Below are 24,145 nucleotides of genomic sequence, written 5' to 3'. Positions count from 1 at the left end.
AGAGTGAGTTATATTTCACATATATCTCAGGGACATGTTCTTTAGAGGATGGATGCTTTGTTGAGTCCCTGGCTTTTCATCAGGGCCACTTACAGGTCACAAGCTCCACTTTTCTAACACTAACATAAATAGCAGGCTGTAACATTGAAAATAAAGGTGAAAACGCTGCAGAGTAAATGTGCTTTCACTTTAATTTCTGGGACAGTATAATGAACACTTTAATATGAGTACTAAAGTGACTGCATACATGATTAATTAAAGACACTTAAAGAAGTAGATTTGTGTTAACTTACTTTTTAACAGTGTGGATGCCTGTGAGTTGATATAATTTCAGTCCCCTATAATGTTTCTGACTGGCTTTTCTGTCCTTATCTCTCTCTTTTTAACTTAGAGTATTGTCACTAGTACTTGGTACACATAATTTTCTAATATAATCAGTCATACAGATGCATTAGGGCGAAGAAAGGAAATGAGAGCCATTTTAGTGTGATGAAGTACCCATATAAAAACGCCTGTTCATCTAATCTTAGATTGGAGACTGTAAAATAATGATGGATGCACAGAGACTTTTATTTTTTTAAATATTTTTTTAGACCTGAAGTACATTTTTTCTCCACTAGGGGGAGCTGGAGTACATCTAAACAAGCTCAGCTTGGTTGTAATTGTGTGTCAGACGTTTATTTATCATACCACATTCACTTACACTCAACCATGGGCTTTGCATTAAAACACCACAACATATAATCCCATATTGCTATGGTTATTGTTCTCCAGTTGAAATCAATTACATAAAGTAAATAGGGTTTGAACCGCTGGTTGGACAAACAATGTCAAGGTATCATCTTGGACTCTAGGAAACTAGGATGGAAATCTTTTTAAGTATTTTCCTGATGTTTGATAGACCAAAACGATAAATGGTAAATTATTTAATAAAGAAATAAACACAATAAAAATAATTATAATGAGCTGGATAGTAAATACTAAAAATGTCCATTAGTAGCAGCCCTGATTGCAAAAGCCTAATCAATAAGAAGTAAAAACATCTATGATATAGTATAATATATATGTAGTATTATTATAAAGTGGAAGTTGCAAGGTGAGTTTTCAGTGAAGCACCAGTTGTCTATTTGTCACGTGATACCACATAGGTGCATCCATTGTGATATTAGATTAGTGCACAATACATTACCTCATATATGGGACTAGACATTGGCCAATTCAATAGCAAAGTAATAGCTTTTTTATTCATTTATTTATTTATTTATATTTTAGTTGAGATTCAAAGTACGTGTTTCGCCCACTAGGGGGAGATGGAGTACAGCTAAACACCCGCTGCTTTGTTGTAACTGAGTTTTAGAGGTCCTCCTTGTTTATTTATGATATCAGCCTCACATGTGTGGAGCCATAAAAATAAAACACATCCACTTCACACAATTTCATAATGCTGTTTTTATTGTCCTTCTGAAACTGAGCCTGCTTTTAAAAAAAATATACAAGCAGCTGCCATGTGTTCAGTGCGGACAATGTGCTTTATGGATGTTTTTGTCATTTTTTAACAATATAATTTGTTAACACATGTGCAGCCAGTGACAGAGGGAAGATTTTACTGGTTATAGTCTGTTAGATTGTTAGAAACATTGTCAGTGGCATTTTATTACATCATAGCTGTGGACTACAGGAGTAGTAGTGGCTGTTTTGTTGACATGCAGAAATCATGCAGTTTGTGCAGGTTTCTCATGCGTTGGGTGCAAAGCAGTCAGCAGTCGGCTCTTTTGTTCCGAGAGCAGATTCAGCGACTGTGTGTGTGTGTGTGTGTGTGTGTGTGTGTGTGTGTGTGTGTGTGTGTGTTAGAGAGAGAAGAGAGAGAGNGAGCAGATTCAGCGACTGTGTGTGTGTGTGTGTGTGTGTGTGTGTGTGTGTGTGTGTGTGTGTGTGTTAGAGAGAGAGAGAGAGAGAGAGAGAGAGAGAGAGAGAGAGAGGGAGGCTGTCTTTGGGATACAGCAGACTGAGTGAGTGAGGAGGAGAGGGAGCGGGATGCTGACAGATTCCTGATAGATGGCTAAAATGGCGAAAGCGTGTTCGACCCCAGCGAGCCACCAAACTGTAGCAGTGTAGGTCGGAACATGTAGTAGCTGAGGCTGGATATCTCTCGTGTGTGTGCTTTTCTTTTTTTTAAAAAAAAACACTCCCTCTTCGTCTATTCACCTCACGTTGTCTTCTGCAAGTGCTGGAATATTTTCTATAAGTGTTTTAAATGGCATCCACAAGGCGCCGCCGCCTTGTTCCGTGCTTTTTGGGAATACTCCTAAACGCTTTAATCGGTAAGTGGAATTATGTCATTTGCCCGAACACAGAGAGGGGAGTACAGTGCTGCAAGGTGTGATAGCCTTGTGGAGGATAACTGCTGTTAGAGCTCTCCGGAGCTTGGTGCATGCTGCAAGCAGCGATAAGTACGCTGCTGACCAGTAACCCTGAACCTGGCCCCTCTCCTATGACCGTAAGTATTCCGGCTGTAAATGCCAATGCGAAGGCTGGTGCTGGAGCTGGAGCCGTGTGCACTGTGGAATTTGTACCTGCAGGTTACTGAGTTACACGCGGATACTTATTAGTGTAAAGTTAAATTTTTGTGTGCATCCTGCAGAACTTTAGATGTAAAGTTCCTGCATTGAGAAAGTCTTGTGATACAAAGAGCAAAAAATACTTTTACAGCTGTAGTTCTGCTGTGTTAGAGCCACTTTCCCACTGTTATTGTTAATCACATGGTCTCAATATTACAAATTCAGCACTGAGGGAGGACATTAGGACCCATTACTGTAATACTTATGACACTTTTAAACCAAATGTAAAGATATTGTATTTTTTACATGCATATAGGCGTTTGAATTTCAATTTCCTCAATCAAAATATCCTGCTTAACTCTTAAAGCTAACTTTTAAAGCAGATGGAGTTTCATTTCATATCAGGGGACTTCTAAAGCGGAGTTCCTGGCTGGTCAGTCTATAGCACACCTCCCCATGGCTGGGCAAAATGACAGTGGTTATTGCTCTGAGGATAGATTAAAAGACTGTGGTTATTGCCTGCTGGGGAGAATATTTGTACAGATTAAATGTCAAGACTGTCCCTCTCCTCCTTTTCAAATTTCCTTTTTTTTGGCCCTTTGTTCCCCATGATAGACAGTTTCTCTCTCTATGTGAGGCCCCTTAATTCAAAGGCAGGAGAGAGTATTGAGTATTTGCAAAGCATACCACACAGGGACCCACAATGGCCCCGACTGGAATCATAAAGGCTAGTACACAGTGGTTCATAACATGTTCAGTCAGAGTGCTGGGAACAAAAACTTCAGAAACACAGCGATGGTGATGGATGTAGTTCCAATCTATCCATCGGATTAAATAAACGGAGCTCTTTTTCCCCAAGTCTGCCTTCGGAGATTAGATTCGGTTAAGATAAAGGCACTTTTTTATGTCATTTAAAGCAGAGTTGATAAGAAGCAATAAGGAGAATATCAGCATTAGATCTCTTATGGCGTGAAGAGCTGAGGCAAAACACTGTAGATCATTCAGAAGATCTCATGATACAAGCATATGAGTTTATCAAAGGACAAGTGTTTGCTTTGAGTGGACTGACTGAGTTGGCTAGTGTCTGTTGCTTTAGAAAGACGGACCGTATCAATGTTCGGTCAAAGAGTGAGAACTTTTACTCAACTTCACCAACTGTTTACTGTACGTGCCTGCTGTACGTGTCTATGTCTACTAATTAATTTGAATCTAAAGTGACCAGAATGTCTTAGGTGTATAGGGTTAGGACCTTTATAGAAAGATACTACTGGTAAATACTTCTGTGAGAGGTAAACCGTGCAACAGCTGCCCCATCATGTCCACACACAGACTATTTCTCAGCATTCATGTGTTGTATTTTACTACTAATCATCACTGAGCTGCTGATATTATAGCAAGTGAAAATCAGACTACTTAAAACATGCTCATGAGCATTAAGGTAGCTATAAATGAAAGGGTTTTGATTAATAATTTACCCAGCACAAGCCTATAGGAGGGAACAAGACTATCAATGCTGCATGCGTGGTCTTCCCCCTGGAAGTAGAATAAATATTGCCTCAGCACCAGACACTATAGGCTTGATAAAAAAAGAAATTGAGCTGCACTGTTGATGTTCTTTTTAGCAGTTCATTTATGCTGGTGGCTCCCTGCTGTTTCATCTATACTCACAGAACCTCCTTGATCTAAATGCAAATATGTGACTTTTGCTGTGCATGCCAGAATACATGTTTGAAGTAATGTTTAATGAGTTTGTAAGTCTGTTTCTATATGATGTTCAAGGCTCATGTGGAATATAGGTGGCATGCATTGTTTTCTTCAAAGAGCAAGTGCTGCTTCAGCTTTCCATGTATAGTTCAGTGACATTAACGGAGGATAAATCCAGAAAACAATCCACTTTTAAAGCAATGATGCAGCCTGCAGCAGCCTGCACATTTAACTAGTAATTTAAAGGATATTGTATGTATTGTTATGGGGAGGAAGAGTGAGCTGCAACAGATGGATGCTGAGAGCGTAAGGAGTCACAGCAGTTCATTTAGCAATAAAAACTCCAAATCTATAACAAAATGTCTTTTCTACGATGTTCAGTAGCATTTATAAGATACTAAATCTGACCATTTCACAGCAGTTTTTTCATAAACGCACCATATGATATGATGCCAAGCAGTTGTCTTAGCTGCCTGTATGATGCCTGTGGTGTGTCAGTCGTGCTCATGTCTGCTAACTACATCTGTCTGTCAGTAGCTGCTGGTGTGTGATCCTAACTTTACTGTTGCAGCAGTAAACCTCTGTGCCAGCCAGCCACACTTATCTGTCAATAGTAAGCCAGAGCATGAGCCACACTTAGCCAACACTTGTCTCTGGTCTCACCCGGTAATCCGACATGCTAGTGTCTCTTTCCTCTGCATTAGGATGTGTGTGTGCGTTTCTGTCCGTCTCCTTATCTAACCATGAAAATCCACGCCTGTACAGATTCATGTCGGCGGACATGTGTTTCTGTGAAAAGGCGGTGTTCTCGCCACCAGTTTCCACAGCTGTGCTCTCCTCTCTGCGCACACACACACACACACACACACACACACTCTGGATGCTCAGCATACACAGATGGCCTTTAACCTAAACTATCGCCTGTTTATTTTGTCCTCTTATCTCCTTTTTCTCCTTGGATCTGTCAAATGATTCAGTGTTATCTTCAAAATGACTTTCTTTAGCCTGTTTCACACTGTTGTTTGTAACCTTCCCTCCCAGAGCTCAGCATTGCATTAGCCAGTCACTCTAGCAACATGCTTTATTCATTAGGAAAGTCAAAGCCCAAGAACTTTCACATTGTTCCGGCTAATGGAAGAAACTGATTAATTGAAGTCATGAGGAAGTATATACAACATCAATAAAGCTGCTTAATCAACCCCAAATCGATGGCATTGTATCACATTGAGCATTGAACTGTTATTAACCTGTTTGCTGCGAGGCATGATAACATTGACTAACATCATTTGACAGCTTTGAAAGCTAAAAAAACAAAGCCTCCAGTATCTTTCAGTCAATATGATCTAATGTAAAACACTCATGTGTTGCACATCCTCAGATTTCTCCAGAAGCATTTGGCTCTGTGTATAATACTTACTTTATCTGAGAATCATCCGGGTAACATGAAGTGTGACTGACTGGATGTATGGCTGCAGGCTCTTTGTATTATTTTTTTCTTTCTTTGATGGCTGCTTCCTGTGTGAAAGCGTGATCTCTGTAGGACCAAAGGAGATGGCGCTCTGTGGCCAGCATCATTTTGGAGAGCAGCAGCCCAGGCATGGGGATCACCGCCTGCCAGCTAAGGGTTAAATATTTCTCCACCACCACCCCCTTGTTTTTCACAAGTGGTAGCACTGATGTCTCTCTGGTCCCATGGCCATTTACTTTCCGTGCTTGTTGAGTGAAAAAAAGGGGGTTGGGTGGGAGGGGGGTCACATAAAGAAAGGATACAGAGCAAGAAGAGAGGGAGAGGAAATGTTTCTTTGCATTATACTCCATATGTGATCTTCATGGAGGAGTGTGTCAATGAATTCCTTGTCTGCACCTAAGGGGAAGTATTCCTCGGCTGGAATTTGAGGGATGAAGCCGGAGGTTCTCTGTTTTGACCCCTGTGCTTTGCCCCCCCTCCGCTGCCCTCCCCTGGCCCCCCTCCCACCAGATTCCAGGGCCTGGGGCAGAGACTGGTAGTGCTTAGTCCATCAGCCGCTGAAACATGATACCAAGAGAGCCCTCTAAGCTCCTCTTTTATAGTACCGAGTCAGGTCAGGCTGTTTACATCCTTTATTTATTGTTCTCCTGCTCCTACCTCTTTAGGAACTGCAAATATGAAAAATCAAATCATGTCATTCTAAAGTGGAAAGCATCCCTACAACAACAAAAAGTAGTTGCATATCATTTTGCGTCGAGTGATGAAAAAGAGCGCAGTTATCACAGTGACAAAGTTTCTGCCATCGATTACAGCACATACAAGGCAATGCATGTGTGCCTGTGTGTATAGTACAAGAGTACACATGCTCATATGGTGCATTCGATCTATAGCCTGTGAATTCCCTTGTGACTGTAGCCTGGAGGTAGCCCGGTCAACGCTTTTTATTTGTGAGCTGTAAGGCCTCGTGAGCAGCTACCAGTGATATGACATGTTGAGCATTCTTCCTGTTAGTTAAGGTGCGAGGGATGATATGAAAATGCTATTTAGTCCCTCATGACCCTGGAAAGTAATAAGCATGTATGGGAAATGAATGAATGGATTGATGAATACAGCTTTAGTGTTGCCGTTAAAAGTCAGAATCTCAACCTGTAATCTTAACTCAGAGTTCACCTGTTAGCTTTTTCTGGAGCTTCAGTGGAGGTTAGTCATTACAACTGAGCAAACTCCATCTGCTGAGGAAAACTATAAGCTGAAATAGCTACTGAGTTATCATTTGTGTGTATCTCTCCTCAGGTGTGATGTGCGAAGCAGAGCTCTCCTTCACACTGGAGCCCACTGACATCATCGCTGTACAGGAGCAGCCCCTCATGCTCCACTGCCAAGTGGACGGCATCCCCCCAATTACGACACAGTGGAGGCACAACGGCCTGCTGTTAACTCAGGATAAGCATCACACCACCTTCATCAACGGCTCGCTCCTGATCGCTCACTTCCAGAAGACCAAATCCGACGGCTCGTCTGATGAGGGCGACTACGAGTGCGTGGCCGAGAATTCTTTTGGGCTGGTGGTGAGCCGCAAGGCCCGTATTCAGGCAGCCAGTAAGTCTCTTCTCCTGTCCTATAGTGATGCACTTGTGTGGGCTGTATGTGGTTACAGGGGCCTTAAAAGTTGCCTGGATTCACTCCAAACCCAATTAAAAGAATAGTTTGACATTTTTGGGAAATTATTTGCTTTGTTGCCAAGGGTTACAGACGAGAAGATCAATTCCACTCTTATGAATGAATGAATGAATTTATTTTATTTCGAAAATAAAAAAAATAAAATTTAAAGACAGAAAACAGAATACAAACAAAAAAGAACAGTGTCCGAAAAGGAGCAGGTAGAAGTAAAACTTATATGACCCTACCCATTTCTTACTTATCTATTAATAAATTAAACAACTTCATAAATCAATTTACAACCAAATATAAACATACAAACAACTATCCCCAATTTATTTACAACCCAAATTAAATATATACACATTCATCAAATTATTTACAACCCTAATATCCACCCAGTGTTTTTAAAAAAAAATACTAATAAAAAATAATAATTTAACAAACAAACAAAATCATCCCTTAACGCAACCCCTCCTCAACCATATAACTCCCTAAGATTTCTTTTTTGTATCGTTTTTTAAATTGATTTATATTTGTGCTTTGCTTCAACCCATCACCCAACCCATTCCACAGATCCACCCCACCAACTGTCTGTTCAATATTCACCAAGTTAGCTTAGCTTAGCATAAAGAACAGAAAGCTAGCCTGTCCAAAGGTAACAAAATCCACCCAGATTCTCCACTGGTTGCCTGGCAACCTCACAGTGACATCAAGTTCAGGAAGTAACTGTGCCAGTCCAGAAAATAGTCCCAACACATTCCCCCCCATAACACCACAACATACTGTTTTCACACTCTGGTTTTTGTTCTGATAAAACAAATTAGACATCACATGTTAATTAGTGAGCTTTAAAGATGCTGGCAGGCAGACCGTTGGCTCTTATTTCATATTTAATGTGCACACATGAGAGTGTTATTGATCCTCTTATCCAACTCTCCTTTAAGAGATATCTTAATTGGGTTTTAATTTCATTCCACTTTTTGAATCTGTGTCTTAATTTCGGTTATCTTTAAAGTCTTATTTTATCATCGTATACAGTAGTTTGTCTGGGCCTTGAGTGTCAAGTGTCAAGGAATCATTATTGATCAATGCAGACATACAGAAACTGCAGCCACAGCCACTTATTTAAGTTTGATTAAGCTGTGATCTGTGTTCCCTACTAACGTAAACACTGTTATTGAAATATTGTCCAGTCCGACTCATGAGGGTATTGCTGTGCTGTAAATGTGCCGAATCTCCCCGGCTGTGGAGTCCTCTGAATATTTTAATATGATTCTTTGAGTGTAATGAACTTTCTGATGCTCATCTACAGTGTTGCTTAGAAATTCAAGCTTTGGAGTTGAGCATTAACAAGCGCTCATGCTGAGAGTCTCCAAGCTGCTTTGTGAGAGTGCAATAAGCTCGAAGCAACCCAGCAGCCCACTCAGTGGTGGAGGCATCAAGATAAATCTTCTCTGGCTTGACCACCAGATCTATTATTTGAAGTCTGTCTTGTTCAACATTAAGTTCTCAGCGTTGTTGCCATAGTTCATTTACAACATTTTCATCATATCAGAGTGGATCTGACTCTCTATACTCCCCTCTCCTCTTTTCTCTCACTCACATACACTGCGTGTCTCAACTTACTTTAAATCAAAGACATCAAGGATGTGCGCATTCCTCTGTGGACATGCTGGGATGCTGCAGCAGCAGCTTTAGTGGTACTGTACTGTCGCACACTGCGCTGAGTTAAGACTTTTTGAAGCCTCTGTTATATATACTCTGTAAAACAGAGATGGACAAAGGCTCGCAGAAGCCTGTTGATTCCTGGGCTGTGTGTAGACAGCACACTGCTGTGCTGTTGTGGCCGATACAGCTTTTCCACTCAGCGGGATTGGGAGGTTAGCATGGATGTCTCACTGACCGAAGGGAAAAGTCACTTCGGCTCAGTGGCTGGCGCTGTCAAACACATGCAACCTTTTAAGGCCTCCCCAAAGGGTCTTTCTTCTCAAAGGTCAGATTGTAGGCGCTATTTGACCACCTTTTTTAAAAGGAAATCTGCATCAGGAAAAAGTCTTTGATATGGTCCCCCTATTTTTTATTTCACTTTTTTTTTTTTTTTTTCTTTTTTTTTTTGGTAAGAAAGCATTGGAAAAATAGAGACACATAGATTTTTGAATGCAGAGTTTATCACCTATACAGGGTGCAGAGAAAATAATAGAGATAACAGTTGCCCTGATGATTTGTTCTGCAGTGACATACAGTGGATTATTTATGGCTTCAATATGTGGCAGCATTCACGTTATTTATTTTACGTTTTGGTGAGAATCTGTTTGAGTGCCAGATAGATCAACTTGTGCTCCAAGGTGCAATTTTAAGTTGGTGTACACTCTGAAATGGATTAAAGTTTGATGCATATTTCAGTGAGAACAGTGCTAGCCAGATTTTGAGTATGTCCTGCTCTGGATTTCGAATATTAATTTGGTGAATGCATTGATTAAAGTGAAAATGTGTAGTACAGAGTTGTGATGCAGTGCAACCACAAACCATGCAACACTGTCCCTCATTAGTCTGTTGTCATAAAATAATCACAGCCTATTTTAAGATGTTACGGTATTGTTAACTTATGCTTCACAAATTATTCCTTGGATGTAGTATTCAGAAAATTCACAAGATAAGATTGAACTTCATTAATCCTGAAGGAAATTCTTGTGCCAGAGATTGCTGTAGAATAGAAACATCTTTTTTAATTCATGGGTTTAATACTGTATGAGCACGAAAAGTAAAGGATTATGCAAGCGTAGAGCAATCCTCCACTGCTTGTGTGTATCTGAGAAGCTGTGATGTGAATACAGATTCCAGTGAATGAACCTGACCTGGAGCACACCTCAGACTCGGTGGCTGAAGTTCAAAATCATTCACGGTGGAAATAATCTGTTGTGGCTGGGCTTTGCTCTCCTGCAGGTCCTTTCCAGCGTTTCCGCTCGTCTTGTATTGATTAGTAGGGGACTGAAGGATTACTGAAGCTCCCATTCTGACCCTTGAACCCTGAACTTTTGGGTCGTATTGAGCAGTCTTTGAAGGCGAGGCACTGAATGAGTAGAGGCTCTGCTATAATGATAGTCTGTCCCCTGTTAATGGAGTCTCACTTCTATCGAGGCAGCAAGAAGCCATCACTGTGGAAATAATCCTCCTGAGACCCTTCAAAGGGGAGATAAGAACTTGTGGTTGTAAATGTCCCCATGTTACCCGTCATTACCCACTAATACCCTCTCTGTTTTGGAAGATTTTCCATAAAACAGTAATGTTGGTATTTCACTGTGGGCTTGACCATGTTTGAGTTTACATTGTTTTGCAGTGCATTAGGAAAGTGCCCTCTTCATTGCACCATTAGTTGTGGTAGTTGACTTCCAGCGTTCTTGTGCTTTCCCTGTTGTGTCACATAAAGCAAAATCACATAATTCCAGCGTTTATAAGCAGGCATAACGGCTTCCCCACCTGCAGTGTTTCTGCGAGGCTATCCTGGAAAGGCTATATATATGATTTTTGCACTGTACATTCATAAAAATGCTAATCGTCCGTCATTGCCCAGCGTCTTCACTCCTCAGTCTCCAGGTTCCTGCAGGCGCTGGTTCACATCAGAAGTGCTCCCCTGCTGATCATGCCTCAATTTGTCAGACTATTATGTTTTAGGTCTTTAATATAAGGTCTTAAAGGAGCTTAATCTTTGAGGTGAAGTATGTTCTACAGGGATTTGGACATTCACAAGTCTATTTCATATCCTCTCCTGGCCCATCAGATTTCTTTACTGGACATAAATAATTTAGGATAAACTGCTTTCATTTTGTTTATGAAGAGAAATGGCCCCAAAACAAGTAAGTGCTCTCCCTACAAAGATCACTAGCTAGTGTTTGTTTCTTTTTCTGTTCCAAGTGTTTGTTAATGTGGATGCTCTCTTTGTGTTTTTTGAGGTAATTTACTGTGTTATAGTCCCTCTCACAACAGAGCTCTGACTTGTACCACTGTGATGCAATGGGTGGTGTGATTACTGAAGCCTCTTTATAGCCCTCTCAGTGGATAAAGCTTCCATCTTACCCTCCAAACTACCTCCCTCCATAAATTTCACTTTTTATTTGCTTGACAAGCATTTGTGTGAGCTCACTGTCGGGGGCTGGTATAGTACGGACGCCCCGTTGCCCCTCTAAATCGGCGGTCGGTCCAGGAAACCCCTTTTTCCTCCTAAATGTTATCTCTTTGATGGTCGGTTTCTCTCTCCGTCTCTCTCCCTCTCTTTCCTCAGTTTCTCTAGGACCTCCTCATTAGCTTACGTTCAGGAAGCTTTTCATCATTTGGATGAATGACAAGCCTGGTACAGTGGGCCCGGCCACGGCTCCCGCCCCTCCCCCCACAGCACACCCGCGTCACCAGGCAACACACCACAAAAGCCCCCCTGTTACAAAATAGCTTTTAGGATCAATTGAAATGACTTGCTTTTGTCTGTTTGTCTGGAATTAATTGGAAAGAGTTGAAGCTTTGTTAGGAAATAATTTATTTTTTTCCCCCCAGTCCTATTCATATGTGGAGACTGCAATTGACCTCAAGGACTATTCGAAAAAGATTTGCAAACACAATATGAAGTGTGCTGAGAAAAGGCAAAGTCAGTGCAAACATGAGAAGGGCAAAAACACAAATAGTAAAGAAAACATACAATAAATGCAGGTATGATAATAGTACATTATATGTGTTATTTATTTTATTGACTACTTCAGTATAGAAATGGAGCCTTGGGCTGCTGGATGATAATTTCCACCTTGTTTAATTCTGAAATGGTCATGGTGAATTGAACTGCGGGTATAATGGGAGGCTCCTGAATGAGACTTTAATAAAAAAGAAGAACCCAGGGGGCTGTAAAGGATGAAATAGGAGAAGACACAGGATGCCTGTAAAAGTGTCTCAGTTTATACCCATGCATCCCATTTGTGTGAATTTAACTGCTTTCGGGGGTGTAAATGTAAATAAGTGTGACGTCGACTGGGCAGAGTCTGATCCACACTACATGTGGCAGAAGATGAGAAGTTGCAACATGCTACATGGATGAACTGCCACAAGCGGCTCCTCGACTCAGACACCAGTTAGCGAGAGTGATTTATGGGGAGCTCCTGTTAGTTTATGTGAGAGTGTTTGTACGTGTGCATGTGTTTGGAGGGTCGACGGTGGCTCTCCATCACCCTCCGACCTTCCTGTCCCCACCCCTTTCATGGCCTCCTGCCTGGGTGAATGCTGAAGCACTATCCCTACATCTCCTTGTAGCTCCCTTTGTCTGCCAGCCAAACCCCGCCCTCGATCCGTCCCCCCCACCCTCGCTCTTCTCTGCTCGCTTGCCACAAAGCAAGTCATCTCTCTGTCATATAGATTAGCCAACTAAATGCCATATACGCTTGTTTTGACATTTAAACCTGAAGCCTCTTAGTGTTTTCTTCTAATCCTTGCAAAATCGAGATAGTTCATGCGAAGGATCTGCCGCATGTTTGACATCGGGGCACTTTATCCATCCAGATTTTTGAGAAAAAGTCATATGGCTTTGCCATTTAATGCCACAAAGCAAATACAGAATATGCATTGTTACACTCCTCTTGCTGATATCATTCCTCTCATTGATATTCCTGTTTTGAAAACATTACCTGGTATTAGTATTAGTACGTATGGACATGGCCTATGACTGCCCTTTTCCTTCCTTTGGGCAGGTATGTGGGCTGATGTTAAACCAGAGTGTTCCCTCCTGCTGTGTGGTCAGCGCCCCTCCATCTGTCCGCCAGTTTGTCAGAAGGATTGAGGAGGAAAGGGCTTTTTTTCCCCCCCTTTCTATACTGATGAGGCGGGCTGATGGGATGAGAGCTCTGACCTCTGCTGTGTAATTACGCAAGAACTAGGTTTATTACTGTACACCTGCAGACAAAATACTCAGATCTCATTTCCTGATTACGCCTCCTCTATTTATGTCAGTTTAGAAATGGTTACAATAAATAAGAGATTCTATTTCTTGTGTTCAGAAATGGTTCAAAAGGGTCCTTTTCCGATACTTCCCATGGTTATATATAAGCGAAGGCAAGGGTAAACAACTGCCGGTCTCATTGTGTGTCTCCCTCTCTCATGCCTATAAAAATGCTGCTTGTCCTCTATGGGTTGTTTTGTTTCTCCTGGAGCTGAATAAACAACAACACTGAACGTCCCTAATGCCAGCCCTGAATATTTGCATTGACAAATGCTTAAGCTGTCCAACTCTCCTGTGGGGAAGGGGCAGAGCAAATCCCTATTATTCCTGAAGATGACACATCATTGACCTTGAAGCAGTGGAAAATCACCAAGGGATGCCATACTGCCCACAGTATGCTTTATTGCCTTTGTTTACTGTTTACTGTGGGGAACAATTAAATGCATCAACATTTTATTCAGATTTCCGAACCAATTCTCACATTTTTAGTCACTTCTCTAATTAATTACTAATCAAATATTTATTGAATACATTAACTACTGTTTGTGTTTTGTTACAGTGCTGATTATGCTGCGTGGTTGGAAACATAAAGGGCACGCACCTGAACCTGCTTTGCAGATTTCCATTCATTTCATGCTCCTCTATCTCCAGATGTCAGGAATGAACAACTAATACAACAAAATCAAGAGCACAATGGTTGCCAGTGTGCTTAAATCTTGAGCTGAGCTGACAGGACTTCAGCCATGCACAGAGCACAGACATGCATGGAGAGCTATAACAATCGTCTGTTGGAGGAGGGCTGCCTCATAACGCGAGCGATGAGATGCTGCACCCTTATGCACTAAAAATACCCGCCTGTGTAAACAACATCACTTGGCAAATCAAGACACTAAACAGAGGAAGGGGTACTGAAGAGTGGTGAAACAGCTGGGTGGTGGAAATATTGAACTGTTCAAAATAGCATTTTGCTTATTCCTCCAGGCGCACACTGTCTTCGTGTTTGACATGGCTTTAATCCTGCTTATGTCTTTCTTAGAGTGATACAATAGCAAATGGAGTCATGTTATGTGTTTGTTTATGTAGCGCTTTAAAAAACAAACAAGATTTGTGGCTATGTGCTTCATACACAAGAGAGAAACATAGGTACACAATACACATATGTACATTATATATATACTAAATCCATACACATGCACATAAATAGAAAACGCATACAAGTCAGAGTAAGTCTGTTCATAATGTGGATATAATCACTAATAGGGTAAAGGCAAATAATACAACAGCTAGAACAGTCTGAGATGTTTAGAAAATAATATCACTTGCAACCTTTAAAACCAGGAAAAACAACACATACGATACAACAATATATGTCTCTCTATTTCTATTCTATTCTATTCCAAACAAATTACATATAAATTTTAGTTATATTAAACCCACAGAATCACAAAGAAGAAAAGGATGTAAGTAAAGATTATATCATGTCAAGCAACTTATCATCTCTCTTGCTCCTGATATCAGACAGTTGTCAAGTCATTACACTCTGTTTCCATCTTCAGTCTGACGTTACATCCACTCTAACTAATCTTGTGTGAGGGAGGGGGATTCCATTTTCCCTAACCAGTCACTAGAGACCAACATAACCCCCCCTAAATCTGACATCATTTTAAGTCTACACTGATGTATAGCCATGTCAACATACTTGATTTGCTGAGGTTTTTTGATCGGAGCGAAGATAAGTGGATTCAGAACAGCCTCAATAGCAGCGTCTATCTTGTCTAAAGAGCTTGGCATTCTTGTTACCATGACTCATTGGTTGCAGTGCACCACTTAACAGTGCTTGACAACAGTTTAACAGTGATGTAAGTCCTGCCCGTGGTGCTAATTGGATTGTTTTTTATTTTAACAGAGCAGTGTGTAGGATTTAGTGGCATCTAGTGGTGAGGACTGCAGATTGCAACCAGCTGAAATTTCTTCCATGTGCCAAGGGTTAGCTCCTCGATTCCTTCAGTGTTCGTTGTTTAGGAGATTTTTACTGGGAACCAAATTATACGCAGAGGTCTCGTCCTTTCAAAACAAACTTATTAGTTGATTTAAACCAATAAAAACACAAAATAAAGCAGTTTCACGTTTAAAATCAGTATTTTCAGGACACTGTATGGAGGGGCAGCTAACTACGGTGGCAGACACAAAAACATGAATGGCACTATCTTGAGCCAGTGTTAAAGTTGTCTGTTCTGGGCTACTGTAGAAATGTGGCAGTGCAACATGGTGGACTCCATGGACAAGGACCCGCTCCCTTATGTAGATAAAAATGGCTTATTCTAAAGTAACAAAAATACAAGTGATTGTACACTAAAGAAAACATACTTGTTATATTATATTCCATATTTTCCAACATATCCGCCTAAATCCTACACACTGGACCTTTAATAGAGAAATTGCTGCCTCATGTCATGATGCCAGATGAATCAGTCAACTCGGTGGAGTGGGCGGATTCAAAGGTCTGGACTCAGACAATCATTTCTAACATGTTTAAGAGAAAAAGACAGACATGAAATTAGAGTCCAGAGTAACCAATAGTGCTTTAATCATCAGCTTCCTGGACTGCAGTAACTGTTTGATCGGTTTAATTCATTCTTAAATGTTCGTCCTTTCGGATATCTAGCTGACATATTTAGCTCTTACCCAGAGCAACTTGAAGTGCATAAGCAGTGTTTGACCTTGTCTTTACAGGGTGCTTCCTCCAGCAGCTGCTCTCATCAGCTGTGTACACTGAAGCTGATCATCCAGATAATGCCCATTCAGAAGATGTCTTTTTAATTTTGTTGTCCTTAAAGTAGCGTTAACTTTGAAAAACATTCTAACAATGACACGTGTTTTTTAGACAGTGTGATAAATTCAAAGTAAACAGTACAGCAAGCCTTTACCTGTTCACTAGCTTCAGCTAAGATCAGGTCTTAGTTGAAATTCAAGTTCAAGGTTGGGATCTCGACCTTGTTTGAATTTTGTGTGGCATGTGTGTGTCTGTTTGTCTGTGTGTCTGTCAGTGGGCGTGAGCTTGTGTGCCGGGCGAAGTAATGAAGTCTGTGTTGGTCTCCGGATGTCTCTGGACCACCCGAGCTATTCTCAAACAAACAAATGAAAAGGGGGCCTAAAATTCCTTCTGCCTGCTTTTAAGGCTCATGGGAGGAATTCCTTCATAATAGAGGTGAAAGGTGACAGAGAGAGCAGAGGCCGGGGCCAAAGGTTGGATGGGTCGGGCCAGTGTTCAAATGCTGGAGTCTGGCTTTCCAATCTATACACAGCAATGATGCACTGAGTTGTTTTGATTTGGACAAATCCTGTATGATCCCCTCACTGAGAGTTTTGTCTGTAACAAGCATGTGTCTGTGATGAATCCTGTGTTTTCATGCCATCATGTGTGTCTTTTCATCATCCCTTGGTCACCTGGTCCCCCGGAAAAGTATGTTTGAATTCCAGTCCCGTCCAGAGTGAAAACAAAAGTCACAATTTGTTCTTCTTTAAGATCCTATTTTAGATTTTGAACCGTGATTTAGTGTTGAGATCAAAATGAGGATGAAGTGAAGGTTAAGGTTAGTCAGCAGGGAATCGATTTCTCCTAAGGAGGGAGGCACAGGGATATGGGGGTGTGTATGGAGTGTGTATGTTGGTGTTCCTATGATTCCAGGCTTCACTAGGGGCTTGGCTAGCTCTCGCTACTGCCCCGTCACCGCGCTTCACTACACTTAACAGAGCCTTTATGGCCAGATTGGGCAGTTAAAAGCCTTTACAGGGTCTGCACCATCCACCAATAAAAACACCAAAACTCCCTCTTCCTGTCTTCTCCTTTGGCAGACATTTTGTTTAGCATGTGTGGAAATTTGTAGTAAGGACGTGGACAGATAGGAGGTAGTGGTAGAGATAGTAGTAAACATAATGGTGTTATAATGTTATCTTTGCCTCAGTCATTCACACACACACATACACACACATATACAGAGGGGCCCAAAGTCCAGTTTTCCATTTAGTTTAAGCAGGGATCAGGAAATCTCTCAGTGGTGGCCAATAAGCAGAAGAGTCGGAGACAAAGGCCAGTCAGTGATGGGCAGGCAGCAACTCTCCTTTGGGCCTCAGCAACCTCTCCCCTCTCTAGCCTGTGTGTGTTTGTGTGTGTTGGGGTACCTCTCGGAGCGGAGCAGCACCTATTGTTAGTGGTGAAATGCAGGGCAGTGGAGTGGCTGGGAACAGGCAGAGGCTGTGGAGATGTGCAGCCTCTGGTGGCTCCGCTTTGTGACGGTGGCCTGAGCGTTTGTTCTCCTGACCGACTCAGCTAGCTGCGGCTGAGGCCCCCTTTTGTCACCGCTGACTCTGGGTGGGTGTGTTTCCCCTTGCGCCCTCCCTCCTCCTTCTTCTCCCTCTGTTTCAGCATTGACTCAGAGGGGTCAGAGGTCATGAGAGGCTGGACGACAGGGAGGGGGGTTTATCTGGGAAACGGTGACCTTTTTGTGTGCACTAGGGCAGAATACCCCTCCCCTTTTTTTAAAAAAAAAAAAATTCTCCTCCCATTACGTTTCCCCTCCTCCAACGCTCAGCCTCCTGCTCATTCCCCAGTGGGGACCCATCCCCCTGTCTGCTGGCCCCGGGGCAGTGGCAGTGACCTTGGCTTTGGCAGTGAAATAAGGTGGCCCGAACCTGCCACAGCATCACATCTCTAACCCTGCCCTTTCCCCAAACAAGCAACGCAGCAGCCTGGAAGAACAAGAGCAAAATAAGCACATTTTCACTCACTCAGAAAGGACATTTATTTGTCTCTGTCATGTGTTTCTGCTCTTCCATGAAGGCTGAACAGTTAGTCGCTGTACATAAAAGCCTGTACTATATAACAATATAGTGCTTTGCCTCTATTACTGCAGTTATTTTCAGACGTGTTTCATACAATACATCATTACATGACTGATTGATGTTGGACTTGGCTTGAGGAAATGTGTGGCATTATTTCAATTGTTTCCTCACACAATTATAATGATTGGGTTTTGCATTAAAGCTATTATTTGACCAACGTCATGCTGGAAGACTTATTTTTCACTTTCAATGGAGGCTAACTGTTATTTGTGTACAGGGGAATAATGAGGGAGGGCGAGCGCGATACTGGGAGAGATTGTGGGAGTAAATGATTGAATGGGTTCAGGGTACTTTTGTGTGTGCGTGCATTATAGTCATCTTTACAATTAAACTCTAAAAATAAGGGATTTACTGTGAAGAAAATGATCTCATTGGGATCGACACTGAAAGTAAAAAAACAAAACAATCTTTACTCTAGTTTCTCCACAGTTGTCACAAAGGGACAGAACACCTGAAGTGTTTGGGGTTAAAAGCCTGTCAGGCTCCAGTGTGTGTGGAGTCGGTCACCGGGGATGAAATGAATTCCACAGGAACCAATTAGAAGAGGTTGCTGCTGGCATAGGATGAAAGATTTCTAGGATGGCCGATTTCCTCCTGACAACCTGTTTGCAATGCCTCTAGTTTGTTAGCATGTTCCACTTTTGGGAATCAAATGGCTATGAGGCTAATATTCCTGTTTCTTACTACAAATTATCGTAGCATTTGGTGTAAATTTATGATATTTGTGACTTAAGAATGATGTAATTTAGAGTGCTTTCTAATCAACATATTACGGACGGATATCAGAGCAACTAGTAACTACTAATTATGAAGAAAACCTGCAATGACATAAGCCCATTTGTGCCCACAGCTGATATGTTTTTTTGATATTCTCCTGGGTGGCCTAAGCTCAAATCTGAAGACATTTTTTAAATTGGTCAAATGGTTAATGAGATGCAGCCATTTTCTTATCCTGCCACAGTAGTCCCATGTGCCTCTGTGGCACAAAGATGGCATATAGTGTTAGACAATGGTTCAAGTATTTTATATCTGCGACCTCATAACAAGTTGAATAAATACATGCACATATATGCAGTGTAAAAGACATTAATAGGGAAAATGTAATAAACACAATGTCATGTTTTTCCTCATTTTCAAATATCCTGACTTTGACTATTGACTTTGTAACTGTTTTACTGTGACCTAAGTATGCCAGTACCAGATTTCAAGACGTAAGACCCATCAGTCCAACTGTTGCAGCATTTTTCTTAATCATATAGTCTTAAGGCAGCAAATGGATTAATTAATTATTTTGATTATTGATCTGAACAATCCCTTATTCCAGCTTCTCAACTTGTATTCTGCCATAGTAAACATATTATCTGTAGGGTTTGGACTATTGATTGGACAAAGCAGGACATATGATGACTCCATCTTGGACTTAACTAAATTGTAATCAGTATAGAGCAAAGAGGTGATTGGTTAATCAAGAAAATAATCATCAGATTCATCGATAGTAAAAATAATTGCAGCCTGAAGAGCTGTGTGCATTGATTCAAACCTACAGTGCCATAAAACAAACCTGTATAGTTATACTTCTAATCACCTCATTTGAGTTTTCTTTCATGGTAGAGTTAATTCGGTCATTATGTAAAAGTGTGGGTGACTTAGCAGCATTAATTTGAGTGATTAGAGCGTCCGAGCGTCCATCAGTAAACCATGCAGGCAGGGGTAGATGAAAGCGGAGTAAAATAGATGGAGCATGTGTCGGTGGTCTCAAATGATCTCTGGGCCCCTCTGGCTCTGGAGGCTGGACCTTGAACCAGGAAGGAACATTCCATTCTGATGCTGTGCCGTGACCTCCCGACCCCGGCAGCTTTGTTTCAAGGGCAGCTTTCGACAGGCAGCAGGATGCAAAGCAACAGCGGCGGGCTCGCTTAGCTTGAAGAAGCACGCCTCTGCTGTTAGAACATGCAGGAAAACTGCTCCCCTGACCCCACACTCGTAATTCCTCACTGTAGCATGCACATTTTTACCTATGCTTAACATCAAATAAATGCACTGGCATGAACATGTGCACACTGTTGCATGGGCTTATGGTTAGTGATTGTACATACCAAAAGCTGCTGCTAATAAAATGCTAGTAACTAATGTGCAGTGTGCATTCCCTCAACACGTAGACATTAGGCTGTTAGAATGAATTTCCAGAGTCGAATATAAATGGAACAGAAAACAAATTCATACTAATCAATGCTGAAATTACTGTTCAAATGTGTATTTTTTTTTTTTTTTTTTCTATAAATGTGTTCACTGTGTCCTGCAACAGCAAGCATCAGACCATGGCTTTGCATCAGATGCCCTTTTTCCACGCTTAAGCAGTTATTTATTTATTAATGGAAATGACATACAATATATCCAGTAGCAAGTAGGTTGTTTTTAGCTATGGTTATTTACCAGAAACTTTTAGCCCCTCAGCGATCTCCCTCTAGCCAGCTGCGACCATATTTAGGTTTTTTTAGTGAAATTTGGGGGTATCATGCAGATAACTTCTCATTTCACCCTATAAATCAGCCATTTCTTATCCATGGTGGTGCTTTCAAAGCGAGCAACGGGAATAAATAGAAACAAAGCATCCAACAAAAATTCTGCTCAAAACATTGCAATACACAGCGCTGCGTTGTAGGACAGGATTTTGTAGGACATTTCGGTAGGAAACAGCACGTTCAGATTTACTTACCACTGATGCTTGCTCGTGCTGCATCCAGTTATGACACGATACGGTTAGAGATTCTCGCCCTTCTCGCGTCTCATCAACAATAAGGTTCTCTGAGTCACAATCTCTCGTTCAGTGAGCTAACCTCTTACATAACGATATCAGGAATGGCAGAAAGCGACGCACCCATGGAAATCGCTATCCCTGATCGTCTAAGAAGCAATGTGAGATTGAAAATGTTAATTGAGGTTGAAAAGTTAACGTTATTTTGTGCCTTAACAATTACTTAGCAAAGAAAGCTAATACCACTTTGTAAATCCAAATGTTAATTAGTAATGTTGAAATGCCCTCTAGTGGCCAGAAAACATAACACAGACTACATCGTAAATGGTAATAATAGGCTAAATTTGAGCATTAGAAATTGAAATATAATTTGAATGTTAATATTGATAAGGACTTAAATTTGAATGGGATTATAGAGGAAGACTGGCAGCTCTAAAGCCCACGATATACTTGCTTTTAATGATGGTTTCAAAGCGCGTCATGGCTGTGTCTGTTTGGAACATTGGTTGTGCATGTTCTCAGAAATTAACACTACATGCACGCAAGATGCAATACGTGCATGAACGATAGGGGCAATGTAACATACATATTCACCACTGACACAACATGCTTCATTTAGGGGCCTTGTTTTGTCATGTTTATTGTTTACATCATGCAAATCTGGAAGTTCTTTACTGTCTAAGTTCTCTGTTTTGCCCTTGAGTGGATTCCTTTGGGATCATAGTAAATAGGCATGTATGTGAACACTTATGTTCATGACACAGTCTCCACAAAAAAGCAAGTATATCTCCGGCCTAATAGACATGTTACCAAGGCCTGCTTTTCTCCCAGAATGCACCACAGAAACATTTAATTTAATTTCCACCTAAAGTGATGCAGTAGCAATTTTAAGATCCATCGTAAGAGATGTTTCAACTCTTTCAGTAGCTGCTCAGGGGATGAGATGAGTTTATCAAAGAATTTGTATCATCTATCCAACTGCAGCCTTTAATCATATTTATGAATGTGTCAGTTTTTTTTCTTTCCTCGACAGAAGTGGTTTCCTGTCATGTGTTAGCAAGTCATAAGGCGGACCATTTCATAGCCTCAGCGTGAAAAGATGAAGCATGATTCTAGTGGCGTAATAGCCCTCTCCATTTGCAAGCATAGGCATTATTTGTGAGTGGGAAGACAGTTTTAGAGGGTTAGCTGGCTGATGGCAGGTTGGAAGAGCCAGTGATATGTGCTTATGTCTGACAGCTTATGGTCGTGCTCCTCCCATCCACTGCGGGGAATAGACAAGAGGAGAGCATGACAGGAAGAGAGCCACCACTACAGGCTGCTTTTGTGTTCTTTGTCAACCTCTGTGTTTTGAGGACATTATTTTACATCATATCTAATGGTAGTGTACAGAAGCAATGATATGTGAGTGCTCAAACATCCCGAGTGTTGAATTTGAGTCAGTAGAACATCATAGTATTTTATTTTCATTTAGTGTATGTGGGAAACAAATACTGATGTATTATCTGATGAGCCGAAAAAATTGTAAACTAATCAAATAGTCATTTCACAGAGAATTGGTTGGATAATCATACATTTTGAGTCATTTTTCAAGCAAAAAATGACTCACTTCCTAGTTTCAACGAGAGGATGTGCTACTTTTCTTTATGTTATATAAAAGGAAACAGAATATTTGGGGGTTTTAGGCTGTAGATCAAACAAATCAACCAATTTGAATATGTCACTTTCTGACATCTATGAAAAAAAGATTAATCGAGAAAATAATTGGCAATGAGAATAATCGTCAGTTGCAGCCTTAAGGCGGTCTATGCAATCTATCACACTTTACAGGAAAATATAAAAAGACGTAAACAAAAATGAATGTTTTGAGCTGCTTAGAACCACAATTAGTTTAAACTAGCATTAATTGATAATCCTGAATAAGGAATTTTATTTACAGCAAGGAATACAAAAGACAAAGCCTGTCATTTTATCCCATTGTTCATAAGCAGCAGCCTTGGGATTTCTTTTTCCATAGAAAAAAATATATTTCTCTCAATTTATGTAAATCCAGAGCGGCTCTTTGTTTACTCAGGTCCTGAAAATGGTATTTTATTATCTGATAGAGCAGATATGCCATTGTAACAAATACAGTATCTGCGTCTTTGTTTGCACACACACTGTAGGTAGAGGCAGAGACAAAGGGCTTTCATTTCTCACCCGCTGTCTTGTAACACTAAGTGGTTATGACAGGTCCTGCACTTGCCTTTCCTCTTTCTCTTCATCTACTCCTCTTCCTCTGTGGTTATTTTTCCTGCTGAATTGGTGCGAACTAGGCTCCGCGCAGTGGGCGTGGTGGATGAGCTGCACATGTGCGTACAAAAAAAAGAGCTAGGGGTTACTGACTGCGTATTAGCATGAATTCATCGAGATTAGCCAGTTTGGAGGCGAGTGGGGGGCTGGGTTCCTCGGATCAGCAAGGGGCAATAATATCCCTGGTGACCGCAGTCAGCTGGCAGCCTGAATGGAGGGAAAGAGGGAGGGAAAAGATGGTGAAAAGAAAAGAATAGCAGGCAGACTTTGAGTTTCCAGCTGTCTCAATAAGAGGATGTGGTGGTGACAATATCTTGACGTCACAAAGCGAGGTGATGGCAATTCTCCATACATTAACGGCTGCTGCTCTCTTTGTCATTATCTCAAATGCTCCGTGCGTTTAAAGGGCCGCTGTCACTGTGGCTGCCATGGAATTATTCAGTATTTATTCCACTGCCTCTCTATTTGCTCCATGTTATGCATTTGAGTTTCAGCACATGCAACATTTCATTCTCTGTTTACATGTACATGAATGTGTGAGTGTGTTGCTACATGTTGCTAAAGGCGTGCAGTGGTTGGCAGACGTATGTCCCACCTATCTCGTTGATCATGATTAATGTTACTGCATCTCTCTTACCAGTAATTGAGCTCATATTTACAGAATAGAGCATCTGGGCTTTTGATACTCCCTGTCTTTATCCTCCATTTAGCCCAGTATGAGCCAAGGCCCAGACCGGCTCTCAACGAGAGGGAGATGATTTTCCAAACGTTTTGTTTATGAAGCACTTTTATGTTTTTTTATGGTCTGTCTCATTCGTTTCGTCATCAGTCCA

General features: G+C 41.2%; 1 protein-coding gene across 2 annotated transcripts in view; it reads left to right on the top strand.

Annotated features, from left to right (window-relative positions):
* The first annotated feature begins 1,977 nt into the window (after positions 1–1,977).
* The window catches only part of igdcc3 (immunoglobulin superfamily, DCC subclass, member 3), an 83,250-nt gene continuing 61,082 nt past the window's right edge, over positions 1,978–24,145 (top strand). Inside the window, exons 1-2 of one of the 2 annotated variants that reach the window (XM_050065282.1) lie at positions 1,978–2,321; positions 7,024–7,329. In XM_050065282.1, the coding sequence (XP_049921239.1) occupies positions 2,255–2,321; positions 7,024–7,329 (373 nt within the window). In that variant the 5' untranslated portion in view covers positions 1,978–2,254. Of the gene's footprint in view, positions 2,322–2,354; positions 2,498–7,023; positions 7,330–24,145 lie in introns of those variants that run through there. The other variant, XM_050065361.1, reaches the window with a different exon arrangement.

This window comes from Epinephelus moara, chromosome 1 (genome assembly GCF_006386435.1).
Source record: "Epinephelus moara isolate mb chromosome 1, YSFRI_EMoa_1.0, whole genome shotgun sequence".
In the NCBI taxonomy this organism is placed as follows: domain Eukaryota; kingdom Metazoa; phylum Chordata; class Actinopteri; order Perciformes; family Serranidae; genus Epinephelus; species Epinephelus moara.
The sequence above is the reverse complement of the archived record's forward strand: the minus strand, read 5'-3'. Positions and strand labels throughout refer to the sequence as shown.